The sequence below is a fragment of the Chlorocebus sabaeus genome, chromosome 5 (assembly GCF_047675955.1).
Source record: "Chlorocebus sabaeus isolate Y175 chromosome 5, mChlSab1.0.hap1, whole genome shotgun sequence".
NCBI lineage: Eukaryota > Metazoa > Chordata > Mammalia > Primates > Cercopithecidae > Chlorocebus > Chlorocebus sabaeus.
The window spans coordinates 50198993-50212231 of NC_132908.1; the positions used below are offsets into that span (position 1 = coordinate 50198993).

General features: G+C 34.5%; 1 protein-coding gene and 1 non-coding gene across 15 annotated transcripts in view; both read left to right on the plus strand.

Moving 5' to 3' along the window:
• Positions 1 to 7812, plus strand: part of CHD9 (chromodomain helicase DNA binding protein 9) — a 274674-nt gene extending 266862 nt beyond the window's left edge. For all 14 annotated transcript variants that reach the window (XM_038008486.2, XM_038008481.2, XM_038008485.2 and 11 more), the window contains 2 exons: positions 1855 to 1959; positions 4588 to 7812. In XM_038008486.2, coding sequence (XP_037864414.2) covers positions 1855 to 1959; positions 4588 to 5472 — 990 coding nt within the window. In that variant the 3' untranslated portion in view covers positions 5473 to 7812. The remainder of the gene's footprint in view (positions 1 to 1854; positions 1960 to 4587) is intronic.
• Positions 7813 to 12353: 4541 nt separating this feature from the next.
• Positions 12354 to 12456, plus strand: LOC119627776 (small nucleolar RNA U13). The gene has a single exon (XR_005244008.1). It is a non-coding gene; the product is annotated as a small nucleolar RNA U13 (small nucleolar RNA).
• The last annotated feature ends 783 nt before the right edge of the window (positions 12457 to 13239 follow it).

The following is a 13239-nucleotide window of genomic DNA, read 5'->3' on the forward strand; positions in this document are numbered from 1 at the left end:
GGAAATGAAACAATTTGAATTTTTACTTGTTAGGTTTGATATTAAACATTCTAAATTTTATTTTTAATTGTTGTAATTTCATGAGAGGTTTGTTCACGTTCCTTAATTTGTAGAGTTCCTAATTGTCTTGAGTCTCTCGGGTACAGGCTTAAGGATTGATGAGTTATTAAGGAAAAGAATCTACCTGCTAAATCCCCATAAACCCCCAAGAGGGCCTCCATTTTCAGTAGAAGCTTAATGAAGGAGATAATAAAAAAGAGAAGACAACAGAATTACAGAGACTAAGTAAATATACTTATTTCCTTAAATGTACTTATTTAAATATACTTATTTAAATATATAAATAAATATAAGGAGCTGGGGGTGTGGTGGTACACACCTGTAGTCCCAGCTACTCAGGAAGCTCAGGAGGGATGATTGCTTGAGCCCAGGAGCTCAAGGCTGCAGTGAACTATGATCATGCCACTGCATTCCAGCCTGGGCAACAGAGTGAGACCTTAAAAAAAGTGAGTGAGTGAGTCTCTTTAAAAAAAAAAGAAGAAAGAAATACCATATAAGAATACTTATGTCGGGTGCAGTGCTCGGGCCTGTAATGACAGCACTTTGGGAGGCCAAGGTGGGTGGATCACCTGAGTTCAGGAGTTCAAGACCAGCCTGGTCCAACATGGTGAAACCCCATCTCTACTAAAAATACAGAAATTAGCCAGGCATGGTGGTGTGCACCTATAATCCCAGCTACTCAGGAGGCTGAGGCAGGAGAATTGCTTGAACTTGAAAGGTGGAGGTTGCAGTGAGCCAAGATCATGCCACTGTACTCCAGCCTGAGCGACAGAGTGAGACTCTGTCTCAAAAAACAAAAAAATACTTGTAGGTAATATAACTGATCATATTAAATCCTGTCTGTATCCTATCAAGATACAGTATTTAATCATTCAAAGTGGTATAGAAGAAGAAATTATTCAAGAAATGTCTTTAGTCTCTAAAGGGACATTAAATTGGTAGGTAAAAATCATTTCTCCAAATGTAATGTTTTTAATTTAAATTTCAGAATACTATTTTGTCTCAGTGTCATATTACATTTTTTCCAAATTATTTACTTATGATTGGTTAATTATATCATACTTCACATATGAAAGATATGTATAATTTTATACTTTTAGGGTATCAATATATATATAATCGATAACAGTATTGGTTTTTGAGACCTAGGTTTGTATCCTGGCTCTAACATATACTAGCTAACTTTAGGCAAGTTATATAAATTCTCTGAGGCTCAGTTCCTTCATTTGAAAAACAGAAATAATACTATCTCCAAAGAAGGTAGTGAGAACTAAAATAAATTACACATTTAAAGTACTTAGCACAATACTTGGCATATAATAACTTATATTTATTATGTGACAGGCATTATGCTAAGGCACTTGAATTGTCTCATTTTATCTTTATAAAACCCTATGAGGGAAGTATTATTGTTATCCCCATTTTACAGATCAGAAAATTGAGGCTGAAAGAGATTTACTGATTTGCTCAAGTTCACATAGCTGGTAAGTCTAACTCTAGAGGGTGTACTTTTAACTAGGCTATATTGCCTGTCTAGCATGGTAGTTATTCATTTTACTGTTCTAGTTATTCTACTTAAAACATTTAAAATTTACATTATCACATGTTTATATATTACATCAGTAGTCCATATGGGTCGTGGTGGCCCTTTTTAATATAATCATAAAGATTATCTAAGGTAGTTCAAAAAATATGTATTTTAAGGAAATAAACTCTAGAGCATAGAATAAAAGCAAGCAAGAGTTTTCTGTGTAATAGTGTTTTAGTATTTAACAATCTGTTTCTAATTTACAGGTTGGAGGTGCATTTGCTCCCCCTTTGAAAGATTTATGTAGATTCCTAAAAGAAAATTCAGAATATGGAGTAGCTCCTGAATGGGGAGATGTTGTTAAGCAATCTGTGAGTATTTTATGAATACTAACTTATACATTATTTTCAAATTAGGTGCCATTCAATTATATCTTAGATTAATTGTAATTAATAAAATATTCCATGAACTTGTGACAACATTTTTCAGTTCTCAATTTTTATTTTGCAGTACATGTTGCAAATTTCTCAGATGCTTCTCAGGTTAGAACAGAGAATCAATAAATATTTGTTTTTACATTAACCTCTAAGATACCATTTGAATGATGCCACAAAGAGTAATCAAATATATGAGCAAATATGTAAGGATAATTGAGAATAAACTAATAGTTCATTAAGATTCTGGAAAACTGTGCAATATTTTTTTTTTTTTTTTTTTTTTTTTTTTTAGACAGGATCTCTCTCTGTTGCCCAGGCTGGAGTGCAGTGGCGCAATCTTGGCTCACTTCAACCTTTGCCTCCTAGGTTCAAGTGATTCTTTTTTTTTTTTTTTTGAGACGGAGTCTTGCTCTGTCGCCCAGGCTGGAGTGCAGTGGCGCAATCTCGGCTCACTGCAAGCTCCGCCTCCCGGGTTCACGCCATTCTCCTGCCTCAGCCTCCCGAGGAGCTGGGACTACAGGCGCCCGCCACTGCGCCCGGCTAATTTTTTCTATTTTTAGTAGAGACGGGGTTTCACCATGGTCTCGATCTCCTAACCTTGTGATCCGCCCGCCTCGGCCTCCCAAAGTGCTGGGATTACAGGCGTGAGCCACCGCGCCCGGCTCAAGTGATTCTTATACCTCAGCCTCCCAAGTAACTGGGACAACAGGTGCCACCAACACACCCGGCTAATTTTTGTATTTTTAGTAGAGAAGATATTTCGCTATGTTGGCCAGGCTGGTCTTGAACCCCTGGCCTCAAGTGATCCACCCACCTCAGCCTCCCACAGTGCTAGGATTACAGGCCTGAGCCACCATTCCCAGCCTAGGCAACTATTTTAAAAATTATATCTTAGGCCTAGTGCAGTGGATCACCTGAGTTCAGGAGTTCAAGACCAGCTGGCCAACACAGAGAAACCCCGTCTCTACTAAAAATACAAAAATTAGCCAGGCATGGTGTTGTGCACCGGTAGTCCCACCTGAGGCTGAGGCAGGACAATCACTTGAACCCGGGAGACAGAGGTTGCAGTGAGCCAATATCGCACCACTGCATTCCAGCTTGGGCAACAGAGGCAAGACTCCATCTCAAAAATAAATAAATAAAATAAATTAGATCTTAGAAGAACATCTAAAAGGAGTAAAAGTTCACAGTATATTAAAAGCAGTAGTATTTAAGCTCTTGGGATAGTAAAGCCTACACATATGCTAATGGTCAATAATTAATAGATATTATTCTTACAGGTGTCCAAATGGAAAGGGCAGGCTATAAAACTAAGTTCGGTGTGATTCTACTTTTTTTGTTTCAGAAGGGGAGGTGGGGGGAATTATACAATGTGTATAATTGCACAAGGAAAAAATAGAGCACATACTGAAATGTTAGCCATGGTTATCTCTGAATGATGAGTTGATGGATGATTTTTTTTAATATATTTTTTGTTGTGTTTTCTGCAATGAACCCTGATGCCTTTGTAAAGAGAAAAAATAAGTTGATTCAATTCAAAACAAAATTAAACAATAGTCAAATGAGTCTTGTCTTAAACCACTATCTAGAACTGCACTGTCACAAACAGTAGCCCCTCAGTAGCCACAAATAGGCACATGTGGCTGTTGAGCACTTGAAATGTGAATTAACTGTAAAATACACAGTGGTTTTGGATTTTGAAGACTTTGTTGGAAAAAAAGAATGTAAAGTATCTCAATTTTTATAGATTACATATTGAAGTGACAATATTTGGATTATGTTCTATTAAATAGACTGTGTTACTAAAATTAATGTCACCTATTTCTATTTTACGTATTTTAAATGTGGCTCCTATAAAATTTTAAGTTACCTATGTGGCTTACATTATATTTCTATTAGATAGTGCTGGTCCAGGCATTCTAAACTCCTAAGACTTCTAAGAGTTCTGGGACCCAGAAAATCATGGGAGAATTACATGAAAGTAGCACAGATTGTTCTCTGTTGTCCTGGACTTTATGGTTCCCAATCTGCAAGTGCTACTGCAGGTGATCTTACCCGCTTTGAGTATCCTTTTGAGCATGGCTCTATCTCCTTTATTCCCAAAGTGGCAGCAAAATAATTCATATGAAGCATCTTACTTTAACCTTTCACTTCCTCTATTCCTTCTTTATTGTTCTTTCCAATTAGAAGGGAGCCACTTCTTTGGTCTTCTAGAACAAATGATGATGTGAAACATGTAAGGGTTATGGAAGTACCCATGAAACAATTTTTTTGAACCTTATATTTTCTAAAATTATACTACAATCTTATGTTTTACAGGATGGAGGAAGGCTAAAGACCTCTTTACTCACTTATTCTGTGATAAAATGAAAAGTGGAAGAGCTGTTTGAAGCTACCACTTATATAAAATTAGGTTATTGCTATTATAATTGATTATTTAATATCAGTACAGAATAAATTTACAAATAATTGCCTATTTTTCATGGTTATTTGTATGATAAGCTAATAGCTCTTTATTTTATTCTCATGTAGGGATTGTTAATGAATATATATTTCTTCCAGGGATTTCTTCCAGAAAGCATGTATGAACGTATTCTCACTGGTCCCGTGGTGAGAGAGGAAGTAAGCAGGCGGGGGAGACGGCCCAAAAGTGGAATTGCAAAGGCCACAGCAGCAGCAGCAGCTGCTGCATCTGCCACCAGTGTTTCAGGCAATCCTTTGTTAGCCAATGGATTACTTCCAGGTGTGGATCTCACAACTCTTCAGGCCTTACAACAAAACCTACAAAACTTGCAGTCACTGCAAGTAACTGCAGGGTTGATGGGAATGCCTACTGGCCTTTCTTCTGGAGGAGAAGCTAAAAACATGGCTGCTATGTTCCCCATGCTGCTGTCAGGAATGGCTGGATTACCAAATCTATTGGGCATGGGAGGACTCCTGACAAAGCCTACGGAATCTGGGACAGAAGACAAAAAGGGAAGTGACTCTAAGGAGTCAGAAGGAAAAAAAGAAAGGACAGAGAGCCAAAGTTCAGAGAATGGTGGAGAAAACTCTGTGTCAAGTTCTCCTTCCACGTCCTCTACTGCTGCATTAAATACAGCTGCAGCTGCCAACCCATTAGCTCTTAACCCACTATTACTATCTAATATACTTTATCCAGGGATGCTTCTCACTCCAGGCCTTAATCTTCATATTCCAACTTTGTCCCAGTCCAATACTTTTGATGTAAAAAACAAACACAAAAACAGTGACTTAGGCTCATCTAAGTCTGTAGAAGTAAAGGAAGAAGATTCCAGAATTAAAGATCAGGAAGACAAAGGAGGAACTGAACCAAGTCCTCTCAATGAAAACAGCACAGATGAGGGTTCAGAGAAAGCTGATGCTTCATCTGGATCTGATAGTACATCATCGTCATCTGAGGATTCAGATTCTAGTAATGAAGACTGATTCCCAGACTCTGCACTTAAAATATGAACTGATTTTGGATTTTTTCTTTAATAGTTAATTGTAAATACCCCAGTGTTGAGTGCATCAATAACTTACTGACCGAACATTTCAGTTATTTGTTTAGAAGTGCAAACTGCTTTCAGAGACATTTTGCATGTAATATTTCTTAAGATTCATAAGTTTCTGAACTCGTATGTACTATCAAATACATAAAGGTGTAAAATTACAACAAAAGGCATTATAATTTTGTTGGGGGTTAATTTTATGAAAATTATGCTCAATAAGAGTTGTATATTTAATATATTTGCAGTGAACACAGAATACTTTATGCATATTACTGATTTAATTTGAATATAGTTTTACAGCCTCCTTGACACCTATAATTTACAGATCAAAACTCAGCAATAATTTGGGCAGCTAATGAATGTCATGAAAGCTGTAGAATCTACATCACCATCCATTGCTTTAATTACATGAAAATGCTCTAGTGTTGTGATGCACTGCTGATGTTTCCAATTCAGGTACAAGTATGTTTTAAAGAAGAAATAAGTTTCCCAATCAGCCAATTTAACTGGCTACCTGTTACCTCAGCTGAGTTAGTTTAGGAAGTTTACATTCGTTTCTAATTCTGTACTTGTTTTCAGGGGTTTTTTAAACACATCCTATATATCATGTTAATCTGGCAAGAAATATGACTTGCTTTTTGCTGAGCTTAATTCAGATATCAGTAAAATTAAGTCATAAAATAATCATGTGTCATGTGACTTTGGCACCCTATAGACATACTTAGTTTTAACTTTTCAAAGTTTGGCCTCCTATTAGAAATAATCATGTCTCAGATGAGTAATGTCTGTTTCCAGGGTTCAGAAAAGGCAAACTCATGAAATGCCACTGAAAAGAACTTTCAACACAGCATACTTCATGTAAAAGAAATTGTTTGTTTGCTTTCTTTGTGTAGATTTCTATTTGTGTTTTATGTCATGGAAATATTCCAGAATTAACAGATAATAGTGGTAAAGTAATATGCAGATAGTCTAAATTCATTTTGAGTTTCTAGGTGTAAGCAGACTAAATGTTGCCCAGAATCAGTGTTGGGTTATCAGTTTATATTAAATATACTGAGTTGCCCATTTTGAAAATGCACTTTGAATAATCTCAAAAAGATGTACAAGTTATACCTACAGACCACAAAAGTGAAGCCCAAGGCTTCTGTTCAATTTCATAGAATCCTTTACCATGTAAAATTTGTCTGATATTTGATTTGTGATACAATTTCTCCTGCTAAAGCTGCTATTATTCTGACAAGGTAGAGGTCCAGGTTCACCTTCATATATCTTACATATTTAAAACAATTAGTACTGAATTGGACATAAAAATATTGACATTCTAAGGAGAGATACATGTTAGCATTTTTCTGGTACTCAAATAAGTTAGTGGTAAAGTCTGCAAGGGCGTAAATTTAGGGGGAAAAAGTATCCCAGTTCTCTCCTGCAGAAAAAATACTTTCAGTATGTTTTGATAGAACTGTTGCTTTGTCATGAGTTAAGCAATTGTATCAGGTTTTCCAAGACCTTTACCAGTAAATTATGTTTCTGTATGTAAAATAACCCCTTATTAGAGAGACAGTGTTATATGTATTTACAAAATTATATAAGTTCCATTGGGATTGTATTGATTTTGTATTTTCCCAAAATAGTACTTTGAATTGATAGTCCTTTATGCAATGTCTTAGCAATAGTCTCTATAATGCCCATCCAGGAGAAGTGGGTAGTAATTCTTCATCATGAAAATGATATATTACATATTTAGTATCTTCCCTTTGCAGTATTGCACTTTTGTTTAACTAGAATACACCTATGAGATAGCCAAAGTTTTTCAAACACAGTTAACTTAGTTTGCCGGTGGAGTATTTCAACACCAACCACATTTCCCTTCCTCCCTCTAATTCTACCCACATGATCTTTATTCCTTCCTTTCCCCCAATTAAAAAAAAAAAAAAAAAAGGAAAAAAAAATCTCTAGATCTTGTCACTAAAATCTAATTTATATCAAATTTATGAGAGAAAGTATTTTCCTAATTATGGTCAAATAAATTTGGTTAACATCCTAGTGATTCTCTTTCTATGTAATAAGGCAATTACAGTTTTCAAAGCATTAAGTCTAACATAACTTTAAACATTCTCTTAGGTTTCAAGACACTTCTATTTAATATTCATTGGGGAAAAGTTGTCCAGCTATCAGCTAAGAAAACACATGCAAATATGGTTGTGTAAAGTTAAGGGTTATAAGGAAAAAAAAAAATCAGTAGAATTACATAATACTAAAGTTGCAGTTGAAAGGATATCCAAGTATGTGTTGGTAGTTACTAAAGGAATTATAGCTGTTATTGCCTTGTATTTATAGACCTTGTTTCAGGTTTTATGATTCAAGTCTTAGTCCAATCTTTCTTTTGGACATTTGCAATATTTACCAGTTGTGTTTTGTGTAGTCTAAATTTGCTTTCTGTAGTTGAGCAAACGTCTTAAAAAGTCATTTGTAATTTATTAAATTACTTTCTATGATGTTCTATAGAGCAAATGGAAGTTTAATTATTTTTTATTAAACATATTCTTTGACTACCCATGATGTCAGCCTCTGTACATGAGAATACTTTTTAAAATTGAATTTTATATAGAACTTATTCCAGTTATGAAAGACACCATAGTTGTAAATCTTTAAAAGGAAAATGTACCTTGGAAGAATTTTTAAAACAAAAATTGGCTATAATTTTTTCCACAGTATCTTAAATGCTGTCAATTTTTCATTTTGATTTAATTTTATTAATATTGTTCATTGTTGATATTGGTGGTTGCAAAAAAAGAAAAAGCTGCTTCTTGGGCATTCAAATTATTAAACCTCAATTTTGCAGCCCAATCTCAACCTCATGCTGAACATTAAGTATTATTTTCTTAAGTTTTTGGACTTTTAAAAAATTCAGAAATACTCAGAGATACACCTCACCTCTTTAAAGAAGTCCATTTTGGAAATCAATAATTATTTTTTTCCCTTAGTCTTAAGAGTGTTTCCTAACTCATTGCCATTGTTGGTAGTGTTCTTTGTAAACATTAAAGAAAATAGTTTTTCCTTTTATTTACAAAACTAAAACAGTGGAGTCTCATACTTATTTAACCTGAACACATTCAACTACACTTTAATGTTTAGAAAACCTTTTCTTCATTTTTGTACAACATAACATATAAACACAAACCAACTGCTTCATCTAGTACTCACCCAGAGGAACAATAGTCTGTTCCAGTGCTGGAGGAAGATTGCCTATGTTGGACGTTTTTGAGAAGAGATACAATGTATACAATGATGTATTCTGTGTTTTGTGAGCTATGTGAGAGAAGAGTGTTTTTTTTTTTTTTTTTAAAGACAAGGTTTTGCTCTGCCTCACCTAGGGTGGAGTGCAGTGGTGCGATCACAGCCCACTGCATCCTTGACCTGTTGGTCTCAAGCAATCCTCCCACCTCAGCCTCCTGAGTAGCTGAGAATACAGCATGCATCACCACAGCCAGCTAATTTTTCTATTTTTTGTAGAGATGGGGTTTTGCCATGTTCCCCAGGCTGATCTCAAACTCCTGGGCTCAAGCAGTCCACCCATCTCGGCCTCCCAAAGTGCTGGGATTACAGGCATGAGCCACCACACCCAGCCAAGTATGATTTTTGACTACACATAATATTCACTTTATACAATAAACTTAGAACTTAATCTCTACATAAGTTATTTATTTTAAAATTCAGAAAAGCACAAAAATATTTAAATCATCCATAAACTAAAACTATCCAGAGATAAACATTGTCAGTAATATATTCAATCTTCTGTATATCTATGTTACTTACATGTAGTGGGTTGAGTAGTGTCATTTAGAAACTAATGTCAACCTAGAACCTCAGAATGTGGCCTTACTTTGGAAATCGGGTCTTGGCAAATGTAATTAGTTGTAGTCATGCGGGATTAGGGTGGGCCCTAAATCCAATGACTAGTGTCCTTAGAAGAGCAGAAGATACTCAGAAACACTGGGAAGGCAGCTTTGTGATAAGGAGACCAGAGGGATGTTCCTACAACTAGGGAACACCAAGGATTGCCAGCAACCACCGGAAGCTAGGAGAGAGGTAAGAAGCATTCTCCTTCATAGCTTCCAGAAAGAACCAATCTTGCCAACACCTTGATTTAGTTTCTAACCTGAACTGTAAGAATAAATTTCTGTTGTTTTAAGTCACCTAGTTTGTGGTAATTTGTCAGGGCAGCCCTAGGAAACTGATAGCTTTTCATATTAACTCAATGTTTCATGCTACATAATTTCTACCTGCTGTAGGCTTTGAAAAAGAAGAAAAAAAAAACTTGGTGCACTGCCCTTAACATACTGACCTATGTCAAATAAGAATCCTGCAATGTAATTTTTAATACATAGTATTAAATCATACAGATGTAATTTATTTAATCATTACTTTAAAATGGACAATTGGGTTTATGTAGACATTTTTGCATCCATCCCTAAATAATTTGCTTAACTCCTAGAACTGAAAATACTTCTGTTTTTAAGGATTTCAGCTTATGTTGCCGCGTTTATAATGAAGCTACTAGTAGCTATTTATACTAACATTAGAAGCATACATTTTTTGCATGCCCACTTACTCCCAAATCTTTACCAATGCTGTGTATTGTCTTTTTAAAATAATCTTTGCCAAATTAATAGGCATAAATTACATTTTGATCTTTAAAATTAACTTACTGTTCTTTTTTCTTAGCTAAAAAAAAGACATGCATATTATAAAAAATCCAAGGGGAGAGGGGAAGCACAAAGTAAAACCCCCATAATGCTGAAATTCAGAGATAATCATTAACCTTTGGGTACTTTTTCTTTGCATATATAGAATATATATTTTAATAACAATGGAGTTATACCGTACATACTATTTGTAACCGACTTTTTTCATTGACTATATCATGACTATCTTTCCATGTCATTAAAGAATCTTCCACAACATTATTAAGGGCTTTCTAATATTCCAATATATAGATGTCTTATAATTTAAATACCCAATTATTAAACATTTAGATATATAATATTTCAGTTTGGGGCTATTAAACAATAAGGTGTTTGTAGTTAAATATTTGCATATATTTATGACTCTTTCATTAAATATTTAGGCAGGAAATAGTTGTGTTTGAGTCTTAGAACCAGTAAGATTGTTCTATTTTATACCTCAACAGCAAAGCGAACAGGATATGTAGGATGCCTGCATTTATAATTAACTTAAATATACATTATGAATTATTCAGCTCATGTATATCATATATATGCATGATATATCCCAGGCATTTTTTTCCTGTTTTGCATATTATGCAAACAGTAGATATAAGAAAACTGACTTTACTAATACCAGATAAACAGACTTTAAAACAAAAGAAAATTGCTAGAAATAAACATTTTATAATGATAGAAAAGGCCAATCTACCAGGAAAATATCACAATTATAAACATATATGTACCTAACAACAAAGCTGCACAATTCATGAAGCAAAAACTAACACAGTTGAAAGAAGAAATACACAATAAAACAAGAATAGTTGGAGACTTCAATATATCCTTTATATAATGGATAACATAACTTTCAATAATGGCTAGAGCAACTAGGCAAAACGTCAACAAGAAAACAGAAGACTTGAACAACACTTAAACCACCTAAACCTAAAAGACATCTATTAAGCATTCCACTTAATAATAAAGGAATAGACATTTTTCTAAAGCACACATGGAACATTTTTTAGGATGGACCATATGAAAGACCATAAAACAAATCTGAAATGTAAAAGGTTGAATCGTACAAAGTATGTTTTCCAAGCACAATAGAATAAAATTAGAATTCAATAATGAAGCTTAGAAATTCACAATTATGTGGAAATTAAACAATATACTCTTGAATAACAAATGGGTCAAAGAAGAAATCTCAGTGGAAATTAGAAAACGTCTTGAGAAGAATTAAAACAACATTGCAAAACATGAGATGCAACCAAAGCAGTGCACAGTGGGAAATCTATGTTAAGGAAAAAAGTCTCAAATCAACCTGACTTTCCACCTTAAGAAACTACAAAAAGAAGATCAATCAAAACACAAAACAAGCCAAAGTAAGGACACAATAAAGAGTTGAACAGTAATTAAACAGAGAATAGAAAAACAATAGAGAAAATAATAACAAATGTTGATCATTTTTGAAAAAATCAATGCTATGGTTTGACTGTGTTCCTCAAATTCCTATGTCGATTGGAGGTGAGGCCTTTGGAAAGTAATTAGGATTAGATAAGGTCTAATCCTTATCTGATTGGATTGGGATGGGGCCCCCATGATGGGACTGATGGGTTTATAAGACCAGAGAGACCTAAGCTGACATGTTCTTGCCCTCTTGCCATGTTATGAAGCAACAAGAAGACCCTGATCAGATGCCAGTGTGATGCTCTTAAACTTCCCAGCCTCCACACCTACAAGACATAAATTTCTTTTGTTATAAATTAACTATTCTGTGGTATTTTGTATAGTAACAGAAAATGGACTAAGGTAATCAACAAATTGACAAAACTTCAGACTGATCAACAATAAGAAAAGACTCAAATTACTTGAATCAAAAATGAAAGAAGAGACATTCCTACTGACCTTACAGGAACATAAAGGATCATGAGAGAATATTATGAACAAGTGAATGCCAACAGATTAGATAACCTAAATGAAATGAACAAATTCCTAGAAAAACGCTAATGAAACTAAGTCAAAAAGAAATACAAAGTCTGAATAGAATTACAATAAGTAAAGAGAATTACTAATTAAAAGCAAGCTTCCCTTGAACCTTTTGTAGTTCATAAGCATGATGATTGGGTGTTCACTCATATATGTGAGATGTGACCCCTTGAACCTTGTTACCACGTGGGCACATTACCCATCTGACATGAAAAAAAGCAGCTTCCCTTAAAGAAAATCTGTGGCTTCACTGGAGAAAAAGTTAACACCTAATCACAAACTCCTCTAAAAAAAAGAAACAGGAAGTGCTCCCCCACTTGTTTTATGAGGTCAATATTACCCTGATACCAAAAGTAGACAAAGACATTGCAAAACAACTGCTGTCCAACATTCCTTGGCTGTAGGCTCAAACAAAATGCCGGCAAACTGAATCCAGCAGCATATGAAAAGGACTATACATCACAGCCAAGCTGGATTTATTCAAGAAATGCAAGGTTGATCGATGTGTGAGAATTAATCAATGTGATATTAATAGAATAGAAAACATACATGATTACCTCAACAGACGCAGAAAAATAATTCACAAAATCCAGTACCCTTTCATGATTAAAAAATAGAAAAAAAATTCAACAACTAGAATTAGAAGACAATTTCCTCAACCTGATAAAAGACATCTATGTAAAATCCACAACAAATACCATCCTTAATGGTGAAAGACTGAATATTTTCTCCTAAGTCAAGAACAAGACAAAGATGTTCAATCCTGCTACCTTTATTCAACATTATTTTGAAAGTTCTGCCCAGGACAATAAGGCAAGGAAAAGAAAAAAAGACATGCAGATGGGAAAAGGAAGTAAAAATATCTCTGTTTCAGATGATATGATCTTGTATATAGAAAATCTTAAGGAATGTACTAAAAAAACAGAAAACATTATTACTAAAAAAACAGAAAACATTATTACTAGAGAACTAATAAAAAAGCTTAGCAAGGT